This window comes from Dipodomys merriami, unplaced genomic scaffold (assembly GCF_024711535.1).
Source record: "Dipodomys merriami isolate MVZ:Mamm:240054 unplaced genomic scaffold, mDipMer1.0.p SCAF_22, whole genome shotgun sequence".
NCBI lineage: Eukaryota > Metazoa > Chordata > Mammalia > Rodentia > Heteromyidae > Dipodomys > Dipodomys merriami.
In genome coordinates, this window is record NW_027203604.1 from 7623702 (window position 1) to 7635402 (window position 11701).

General features: G+C 43.1%; 1 protein-coding gene across 1 annotated transcript in view; it reads right to left on the reverse strand.

The window, feature by feature from the left end:
- Uhrf2 (ubiquitin like with PHD and ring finger domains 2) overlaps positions 1-11016 on the reverse strand; it is an 81254-nt gene extending 70238 nt beyond the window's left edge. The window contains exons 1-2 of the mRNA XM_070033233.1: positions 10698-11016; positions 2991-3224 (exon numbers count right to left, since the gene is read on the reverse strand). Of these exons, the coding sequence (XP_069889334.1) occupies positions 2991-3224; positions 10698-10850 (387 nt within the window). The 5' untranslated portion in view covers positions 10851-11016. The remainder of the gene's footprint in view (positions 1-2990; positions 3225-10697) is intronic.
- Positions 11017-11701: the final 685 nt, after the last annotated feature.

Below are 11701 nucleotides of genomic sequence, written 5' to 3' on the forward strand. Positions count from 1 at the left end.
GATACAATTTCAATTTATATCCTAATTTATTTCTAGATTTATGACATTTGGGGGGGTTCCCCCCTCTACTGATTGATTACAGCAAGGAAATCTAATAGCATTACAATATTAGGTTTGTTTTAAAGTTTTCCCAGCTATCTGCAATCGTTAACTTTACCTTCTCAAAACATTTTTTTCTCTCCTGCCTTACTGTATTATCTAGCACTTACAGAAAGATATCAAGTAACACCAATATTAATTGGCTTTCCTGACTGGCTCTTATTTTCAATAGGAGCACTTTTGAGTTTTTCATCATCATTAAGCATAATGCCAAGCATGGTCTGACATATTCATCTATTTTATTTGTGTAAAATCATGAATGGATTCAAATTTGTATTTAGATACACAAAATGCTTTAAATTAGATACTTTTTCTTTATTCATTAATACAAAGAAATATACTAGGACATTTTCTAATAATGAATGATCCCCACTTTCTGACATTGCGACAAAATATATCAGTTAATAATCATAACTATGTATTGGTGTTCTCTCGTCTGTGGGGTCCCTCTCCCTCTCCTCCCCTCCCCCCATACTGGAATTTGAACTTTACACCCTTATACTTGTTTGGCAGGCACTCTACCCTTGAGCTACTCCTCTAAACCTTTTTGCTTTATTTTTCAGACAGGGAGACCAAAATTTCTGCCCAGGGCTGACTTTACAATGTGATCCTATTTATAGTCTCTCGTACACCAAGGATCACAGGCTGATACACCATACCCGGTTTACTGACTGACATGGAGTCTCACGAACTTTTCTGCCTGGATTTACCTTGAACCATGATCCTCCTGATCTCAATCTCCTAACTGAGGTAAATAGACAGAGGCTGTTGCACCAGGCTCTTTACCAGCTTTCTTGATTCCTTCCATATTTATGTTTGCATTTTTCCTAAGACTCAAATTAAATCTATTTGCATTTCCTTAAATAAAAATTTCATCTATTAAATTTTGATTTTCAAAACATTTGAAAATATGAGTTTAATATACCTTTATCTGAATATGTCACTTCATCCCAACTAATAAACAAGTTGCAAAAAATAGAAAAGGAGGAAATAAAACTGTCACTCTATTATAATGGAATTTGAAAATACTGCAGGACAAAAGTCAATAAATAAGTCAACAGTACTTCTTATGTACCAGCAAATTAATGACCACTTACAAAGATAACCATTTATAACCAGGTATTGCTGGCTCAAGCTTGTAATCCTAACTACTTAAGAAGCCCAGAACTGAGGATCAAGGTTTAAAGCCAGCTTCATCAGGAAAGTCCTTGAGACTCATCTCCATTTAACCATCAAAAAGCCAGAAATAAATCTCAAATGGTCAGAGTGCCAGCCTTTAATGAAAAAGCTAAGGGACAGAGCCCAGGTCCTGACTTCAAGCTTCAGTACAGGTACAAAGAAAGATAATACTACCAATAATAGGTCAAACAAGAATATTTATTAAAAGATACTGGGCACTAGTGGTTCATGCCTGTGTTCTTACCTAACTTGGGAGGCTGAGATCTGAGCATCACATTTCAAAGCTAGCCTGAGCAGGAAAGTCCCTGAGACTCTTATCTCTAGTTAACCACTAAAAAAGCTGTTAGTTGAGCTAGGCTCAAGTAGTAAAATGACAGCCTTGAGAATAAAAGCTCAGGACAGCACCCAGGCCCTGAGTTCAAGCCTTACAAGCACCCCACCCTCCCCAAAAAGATGTCAAAAGATCTAAATTAATGGACATGTCTCATGTTCATGAATAAAAAGACTGAACATGTTCATGAATTAAGAAACTCAACATTGCTGGTAGCTCACACCTGTAATGCTAGTTAGTAGGAGACTGAGATCTGAGGATCATGGTTCAAAGCCATCTGGGGCAGGAAAGCCCATAAGACTTTTATCTCTAATTAACTACCAAAAAAAGCTAAAAGTGGAGCTGTGGCTCAAGTAATAGAACGCTAGCCTTGAGCAAAAAAGCTCAAGTACAGCACCCAGGCCCTGAGTTCAAGTCTCGTGACCAGCACAAAAACAAAACCATAAACAAAAATAAAAAACAAATAACCCCCCAGGATTGTTAAAGATACCAATCTCTACACTGATCTGCAGATGCAATGCCACTGAAATCTTAACAGATGGTTTGTAGAGCTTGGATAATTCTAACAATTTTAATTTTGAGTGTTTCATTTGTTTCTAACCCAAAAGCCAAAACACTCTTGAAGACTGGAAAAAAGTTCTGGAAATGGAAGAAATAAAAAAACGCTACATGGCTAGAATGATATGGGCACATGAGTAGACAAATAGGCCAATGGAACAAAAGGAAGTCTGATGGCAGCCATTGAGTGAACAATCAGAACTTCTATTGTTGGATAGAAATCTAAAGAAATTCTTGAACATATGCATCAAGATACACATTAAAGTTTCAATAACACTATTAAAAGCAGCTGAAACTGGAAATAGTCCACGAGTCTATTAATTATGGATTAACTATATAGTAGCATGTTAATAAAACAGAATGTAATAGCATGAAAGAATAAAACAGCTATATGCACCAGAATAATCTCTCAATGTTGGAGAAAGTAGAATTACCATCATAAAAAATTCAATTATAGACAAAATAACATTATTGTTTATAGAGAAATATACACAGATTATAAAACCAAAGAAAAACAAAATGATCGCAAAAGTCCAAATAAATAGTTTACCTTTTAGAGAGGGAAATGTATTCTTAAAGGAGCACACAGTCTTTAAAGACATCATTCTATTTGATGGAATTATAACAAGTATTTTATCATTCTTTGAACATATGCATGTATTTGCTTAATTCACAGCAAACTTTTAAAAACTACTTTTAAAAGTTAAAACTATTAATAACCCAATCTTACTTTCAAATGGCAATCAGTATTTACTTATTCATGATGACTTGAGTCAAGTAGACATCAGTATTCTCACAACTAAGAAGTATGAAGACGACATACCTTATATAGTCCAAAGCCAGGATCAATGAGACAAGCACGAGTTGATGTAGAAGGCTGACTGGAAGATCCCACCCTTGCAGCTTTCTTTACTTTAGGTGGACTATTAGAACAGGGTTTAGCCTGTATATCCGTCTGTTTAGATGTGCTAGGAAGATCAGAGTCTGGGCGTACTAGTAGCTGAATTATATCATTCAGTCCAACATTATAGTCAAATAAAGTATATCCATTTTCCAACTAGAAAAAAAAAGAAAAATACTTATTGAAATGTTTCTCTCAAAACAATTTTCCTACATCTTCAGTTGACCAAATGTCCACGCCAAACTACTAAAATAAAGTTCATAGCATGAAAACTTAGTGATCTTGAAACCATTCATATTGTCTTATGTTCTCTGATGTACCTTCTCTGGACCCCAATAAATTCTTAAGAACCACTCTACATTAACTAGAGAGAAGTGCTAGTCATTTTTTTTTTTTAAAAAAGCATACCTTTAATAAATTCTTAAGAACCACTCTACATTAACTAGAGAGAAGTGCTAGTCATTTTTTTTTTAAAAAAGCATACCTGCGTCATCATGATTTCCCTACCCTCTCCCCCCCACAAAAAAAAAAAAACCCTCAACAACCACCACCACACCTCTACACTGATCTCACTAATTCTGTTTTTGGTTTAGTGTTAGAGACAGGTTTTGCTATATAACTCAGAATGGCCTCTACTTAAAGATCTTTCTACTCCAGTCTCATGAGTGCTGGCATTACAGTTGTACTTAGCTTTCTCAACAAATATTTTAATGACTAGTGCCTGAATCCACTGGAAGGAAAAAATGTAAATTTTGAAAACAAGTTGTTTTATGACCTTGTGTTCATCGTGATTAAGTCAAATACTTCATATTTCTGAAACATTGTAAAATTTTCATGTTATCTTCCACTTACCTAAAGCTCTCTCTCTTTTTTTTTCATTTTAAATAAGTATCCTAAAGCTCTCTTAATTTTATGCAACTTCAAAGATTAAGTTTTATCAGGAAGTCTTCCAGGATGAACAGCAAATAAATTACCTTGCATAAATTGTCTATATTTTGAGATAACATGTTTTGAGTTGTAAGTCAAAGTGTGTTCCCTCAAAAAACAAATGTTTGTAGTCCTACTCCAGAGTAGGCAATAGGCTTAAGATGTAGTGCAGTGGAAGAGCATCTACATAGTATGCACAAAGCCCTAGCTTCATGCCACCTCCTTCCACCCCCAAAATAATCCTACATCTGAATCTGACCTTACTTGGAAATAGGTTATTTAGAGGTAATCTGGGTACACAGTTGACTGAAGAAATGCAAAAGTAGGACCAATGCTTGCTGAATTCCAGCAACTGGGGGGAATCTGGTTCCAGGTCAGCTGGACCCCATCCCATCTCAATCAACAAGCCAGGTGTAGTGGTGACATCTTTGATTCTAGCTATAGAAGAGGTCTTCGGAAGGTCTGCAGGCTAAGGCCTAGCTGTGCATAAGCAAGAAAACCGGGGAGGGGGGTGGTGGAAGCGAAGAGAGAGGGAGGGCAAGAGAAGAGAGGGAGAGAGGAAGAGAGAGAGAGAGAAGGGAAAACAAAAAAGTATTGGGGTGTATAGCTCAACAACTTCAGCTAGAGGAAGATTGAAGGCCTGAGTGCAAACTAAAACAAAGGCAAAACCTATGATCTGAGGTATATCCTCCCAAAACATATATGCTGAATTCTTCAACTGTTCTTCAAAAAGGGAATTAAGTTAAAATGAAGTCACTAAGGTGAGCCGCTAATCAAGTATGACTGGTGCTAATATAAATGTAGACAGAGACAGACACAAAAATGCAAGGAAATTCTCCCATAGAGCTATAAGATAACACCAGATGACTGACATCTTGAATTCTAGCTCTAGAACAAAAACAAATTTCTGTGGTTTTAAGCTACTAAAGCATTTTGAAACTTTGTTATAATAGCACTTAGGTAACTAATTCTCCATTTTGTTTCTTTATAAAACACTGTTGGCTCTTTCACTATGATAGTTAAAATACGAAAACTGAGCTTAAAGATCAGGCTACCACTGCCCCAGAAACACACCAGTCATTTTCCTCTCCTTATAATATTTATTTTTATTTTTTTTTTTTTTTTTTTGGTCCAGTCGTGGGGCCTGAACTCTGTGCCTGGGCGCTGTCCCTCAGCTCTTCAGCTCAAGGCTAGCACTCTACCACTTGAGCCACAGCGCCAGTTCCGGCTTTTTTATTTTTGCTTATGTGGTGCTGAGGAATCGAACCCAGGGCCTCATGCATGCAAGGCAAGCGCTCTACCACTGAGCCACCTTCCCAGCCCCATAATGTAATATTTAATCACCATTCACAACTATCTAAAACTACCCAGACTTTGTGAAGTCAACCAAACAAAAAGTAACTCTCTCCTTTAATTATAAAGTCACATATATCAGTGATTGTATATTTACATGATCCAAGAACACACCTAGTACAACCTACAAGTTACAAGCATTCACATTTATTAAGTAGAACAAGGGATCAAAAATGTTACAAACTGTCAGTAAAGGAATTAAATTAGGTATTATCTCACATTAGTTTGCCTAGGGGCTGAAAATGCAATTTAGGGTAATGGCAGAGTAACTGACTAGTATAGGCACAGTTCTACAAAACATACATACAAAGACAGAGATATCATGCTTAGTCTAAATAAGCATAAGAAATATCCCAAGGGAGTAAGCAGATAAGCTCTTAAATCAATAGGATGTCAATATAATCAGAAAAAAAAATCCAAAGAACTCCACTAATTCAGAATCCTGGAAGGGGGTGGGGGGGACAATAGCCAAAAGAACACCAATTCTGGAAGCAATGAAAAAAAAAAAAACAATCTGACTAAACATTCAAACCAAGGAACACTGACAATTACAAAACAAAAAAAGTAGTATTTAGAGTAGAAAAAGATTCTATAATAGCTAGAGTATGCCCACAATAAAGACAGGAATAAACACTGGGCACTGGTGGCTCACACCTGTAATTCTACCTACACTCAGGAGGCTGAGATCTGAGTATTGGGGTTTGAAGCCAGAATAAACTACTATGAAAAAGCCAGAAGTAGCACTGTGACTCAAGTGGTAGAGTATTAGCCTTGAGCACAAAGAGGCTCTGGGACAGCACCGAGACCCTAAATTCAAGCCCCAAGACTGAAGCGAGGGAGGGAGGAATAAAGATGAGCATGGTGGTTCAGGCCTGCAATTCCTGTATTTGGAAGGCTGTGGCAAGAGCATTGGTAGATAGTTCTAGCAGCCTGGGTTACAAGGTGAGACCATCTCCCACTCTCTTCCTTCCTTTCCTGTAGCAGTGGGGTTTGAACTCAGGATTTTGTGCTTGCTAGGAAGGTACTCTACCTACCACTGGAGCAATGTCCCCAGCCCTTTATGCTTTTTTTTATTTTTTTTATATAGGGTCTCATGCTTTTTTCCCTTAGCCAGCCTCCAGCAGCAATCCTCCCACCTCTGCCTCCCACTATCTGGAACTACACTTGTGAGCCACCATGCCCTGCCTTCACAAGTATTTTTTCTATTAAGTCTGAGACCCAAGAGTCAGAGGAATCTTGGGGGACATTCCTACTCTCTTCTGACTAGTTTCTACAAAATAACCAAGAATAAATATTAAATTGCTTTGAATGGTAGTTTTTCTAAACTTGATTTGACAGGAAAAGTATGCCTAAAGAGTAGAACCCTAAGCAATCAAGGTATGAAACCCTGTAACAAAAGCTGTAACTTGCCTAGAGTCAACCTTTCTTCACACTATCACATACTTTTTTCCTTTACATTATATGTTCCACTCTGGATTCTCGAAGATTTAGAGATCAAAGTCAAAGTCCAATGAGGTGATACATACCTATAACCCCAGCACTTGGAAGACTGAGGCAGGTGGATCTCAATTTTGAGTCCAGCCCGGGCTATATAACAAGACCTTGTCTCAAAAAAAAAAAAAATTAGTTGAGTGCCAGTGGCTTATGCCCATAATTCTAGATACTCAGGAAGCTGAGTTGATGGATCTCAGTTTGAAGCCAGTAGGGGCAGTTGAGACTCCATCTCCAAAACAACCAACAAAAAGCCAGACTAGAGGTATGGCTCAAGAAGCTACTGAGGCCTTGAATTCAAGCCCTGGTCTCTGTCTCTGTGTAACACACACACACACACACACACACACACACACACACACACACACACACACACACACACACACACACACACACACACACACACACACACACACACACACACACACACACACACACACACACACACACACGTTTTGGGGAAAAAATCCACTTTCCAGTGTCTCAAACTCAACTTCCCTGACAAGAAAGTTCAAATGAGGTTTCCCTACTCTAACCAAAATGTCAGCCCTAAATTTCAAGTTTCTATTTTGATCCTTGTAAGTGAATCAAGGGCTGAGAAAAATCCTTGCTACTTAGGAGGCTGAGATCCAAGGACAGAGGTTCAAATCTAGCCCAGCAGGAAACTCCGTGAGACTCTAATCTCAACTTAACCACCAGAAAACTGGAAGTGGCACGGGCTCCAAGTGGTAGAGCGCTAGCCTTGAGCGAAAAAGCTCAGGCCATGAGTTCAAGCACCCACACAAAGCCCAGTACCACTGGGGGGAAAAAAAGTGGAGTCAAACTTGCAGCTTCTCAAACTAAATCTGTGGATAGGTCACTTAGAGACTAAGTTAGAATATAGATTCTTCTTTAGCAGATAGATGTGTTGTGCCCATGCAAAACTAATGTTGCTGGTCCTAAGAAACCAGGAAAGAGTCTAAATAGTAGTACTATCCTATAAACACTCATTTTAAAATTTGAATGTTCATCAAGATCTTGGAATTCTTTTTTTTTGGGGGGTGGGGGTCCAGTCGTGGGGTCTGAACTCTGGGCCTGGGCGCTGTCCCTCAGCTCTTCAGCTCAAGGCTAGCACTCTACCTCTTGAGCCACAGCATCACTTCCGGCTTTTTTCTTTTTGCTTATGTGGTGCTGAGGAATCAAACCCAGGGCCTCAGGCATGCAAGGCAAGCACTCTACCACTGAGCCACCTTCCCAGCCCATACTTGGAATTCTTAAGTACACTTGAAATCTGAAATAAATATGTATAAGTCAGTCTAAGCAGAAGACTTAATAAGCAGGGAAGGGAAAAGGGGTTAACACACATACAATGTCATTTCTTTTTTGTGTGTGCTGGTCCTGAGACTTGAGGGCCTGAGCACTGTCCTTGGACTTTTTGCTCAAGGCTAGCACTCTACCACTACTACCACTTGAGCCACAACTTCACTACTAGCTTTTTGGTGGTTAATTGGAGATAAAAGAGTCTCATGATGTAAGACCCTGGTGGCTCATGTAACCTTGCTACTCAGGAAGCTGAGTAGAAGAATTGCAGTTCAAAGCCAGCCTGGAAAAGCCAGCAGGAAAGTCTGTGAGGCTCTTAGCTCCAATTAGCCAGCAAACCAGAAGTGGAGCAGAAAAGCTCAGGGACAGCATCCAGGCCCTGAGTTCAAGCCCCATGATTGAACCCCCCCCCCCAAAAAAAGCCTCATGGCCTTTCCTGCCCAGGTTGGCCTCAAACCACAATTCTTAGCTCTCAAGCCTTCTGAGTGAATAGGATTATAGCTATGAGCCACCAGCATCCAGGTTTGTTTGTGTGTGTGCATGTAAGTCTGTGTGTCTTGCTATGTTACCAAGGGTAAGTTCAAAAGATACTGTTTCAACCTTCCTAGTAAGCTGGAAATATCATAATGCCTTATACCAATTAGTTTTATTTACAAATTTTTTTATTTATGTATGCATGATGCTTTATTTAACATGTAGCAGTAATATATCCTGAGAAAAGACTTTCCTTTTTCTAATGAGCACAAAGGTATTTTACAGGATAGTGTGACAATGAAGTAGTTGCCTGCTACAGGCACACTATACTCTGAAGATTATGGATCTCCAAAGACAAATAGAGATACTACACTACTTGTCAGTTCATAAGGACCTGAACACCACTGGATATCTTCATTTTCTCTACATCAATGGCTGGCATCAAAGTAGTAGGTTATCAACTGACAGGGGAAGAAGTACAAAAAAAGGTTGTACTTGATAGTTTTTCCCAGAATCTGGAACTATGTTCCTGGTTTACTGAAATTTTACTTTGTAGCTCTGCATTTCAGTCTTGTAGCATTTCCTCAAGACATCCAGATGCACTATAGTTTGGAATATTAGATCACTAGACTTTAGGAGTGCCATCAAGAAATATAGCCTCATTCTTCACTTCTATCTCTGGTTCTGGAGCCACCAAAGCGTCCTAGAAATTTATGTACTATTATTACTTACTAGAAAATAAAATTCAGAGAACTCAGCTTTTCACCTGTGACCAAAAGGAAAAAAGTTTTCTGCCACTTGAGGCACTGAAACACAAAACTATCTATTATTTAATACAGGTACAACTATGTCAAAGCAAAGCTTACAATCGAGTGGGACATCTCTTTTTACAAGTCACAAATACTTGTGTTCTGTGCTTGGATGCAAATATAAAACAACAATACCTGGATGGCTTTTTCCCCATTGTAAATTTTCTTTTAAAGTATCTGGACAATCTTAGAAAGGTAAGCCTGTGAAAGGGAGAAAAATATTCCTTGCAAACTTTTTGCAGCTTGTAGGCTACTTCTACCTAATCAAAATGATCTCCATTTATTTCAGACCTCAGGACTGGAGCCAAACTGATCTATCAAGTGCAAGAAGCCAACTTTTCAATGGAATAAAAACCAGAAGACAACACACACACACACACACAAAGATAGGCCTGAGGCGTCTGTCTAGGCATGGTCCACTAGATTTATTGGTGGGACTGGAAAGATCGCAGACTGACCAGCTCTTGGCAAATATCATACAACTATCGGAGATGCTCACAATCACACGCACAGCTGAAAGACTTTCAGCCTCCCAAGTTACTTCTGGCCACGCTACAGTGCCGTTTAAAAAGCCTGAATACGGAGAATACTCGAAAGTGAGTGGTAAGAAGAGGCGTCGGGGAATGAACCACAGCCCCAGAAACAGCGGTGTAAACCTAGCCCCGGGTTACATCAATCGCTCCACCAGCCCAGGTTTCCTGGCACATCCAAGACCGATGCCACCAATGTAGGCTGCACAGCGAAAGGAGAAGGGACCCAATGTTCAGAAAATCCTTATCCAAGCGTGCCCAGAGCCTTCCAGGTTGTGCCAGAGGGAGCAATGTCATACTTTCCATCTCCAACCTGGGTACGAAGACACGTTGCGGACCCTAGCGAAGTCGGAGAAGCCAGCTCGCGCCTCCCGCGCTGTGGCATGGCTGCCAGCAGCGCCCGCTGCCCTCCCCACTCTCCAAGGCCTCCCGAGCGCGGGAAGCCAGGAGCCCGGAGCAAGCTGAGCCTGAGGTCGCTGTCCCACTGGATAAACAACGGCAAGGTCTCCACGTCCCGGGCTGCCCTCCCCGCGCGACCCACCAGGCGCACCTGTAGTCGCGCCCTCCCCCTCAGCCCGTCCCCACCACCACCACCACACACCGCAGGCCCGGGCCCCGCACCCCTGCCCACCCGAGGCGGAGCCCGCGCGCGCGTCGCGTCCAGCCTCAGGCCCACGCATCCCGAGGCGGCGCCCGGGGGGGCTCCCGCCCGGGGCTTCGCAAGGGGCCAGGCGGGTGCGCTTCACCTGTTTGCCCCGGTAGAAGAGACGCTGGCACTCGGGCCGCACGTCGAACAGCGCCCAGACCCGCTCGCGTAGCTCCTCAATGGTGGCTTTGCGAGAGACGTCCTCGATGGTGCGCGTCTGGGAGCCGTCGATGGTGCGGACCTGGATCCACATCTTGGTACCAGGAGAGGGAGGCCGGGCTCGCCTTTGTCTCCCCCGGTGCTCGGGACGCCGCGCCCCGCCTGGCCCGCCGCTGCCTTCCCGGGCGGCTCCGGATCTCCGCCGCGGGCAGGCGAGCGCGAGCGCGCGCGCGCGCGCGCACGGGCGAGGAAGACGGACCGGACTCGCGGTCGAACTCGGCAGCGGCGCCACCCAGACCGCGCGTCCGCCCAGCTCAGCAGAGGAGGAGGGAAAACCGGAACTAGCCCCGGGGCGCTATGGCAGCCGCTCGGCCTCACGAATCGGAAGAAGCCGAGGCTGGGCCGCGCCGAGTGTTTACTTAAGGGAGCTGTAGCTCCCACATGGAGGTCACGGCGCCAACCCAGATCTCGCGAGATCCGCGCGGGGCTCCGCCCGCCTGAAAGAGGAAGCCAGCGGAGGAGGTGGTTTCAAACCCGTGGGTGCTAAAATAGGAAGAGGCCCCCCAGAGGGGGGCGGGGCCGGAGGGGGCGGGGCCGGCGAGGGGCGGGGCTTCCGAGAGCCGTTAGTGGGCACCACCCGCCCGCACCGAGGCGCTGGGCCCTCGTTCCCTCTAGCCCCGGCTTTGGGGCTTGCTTCTAGCCGCGGTCCTTTCGGCTCCTAGTTAGCTGGCGCGTGGAGGCGGGTGGCTCCAGCGGCCTGCTGGATACCGCTTTGAGGTGTCAAAAAACACACCCCAAATACCCGCGCTGTGCATTCGTGTGGTTACGAGGTGGGGGGAAGGGCGGGGCGCACCCCAGTCTCTGGGCTCGGCCGGCCTGGCTGAGTCCCGCCGCGCCGGGCCGGCAGCGCGTGCGCCTCACGCTCGGCGCTGCGTGCTCGCGACT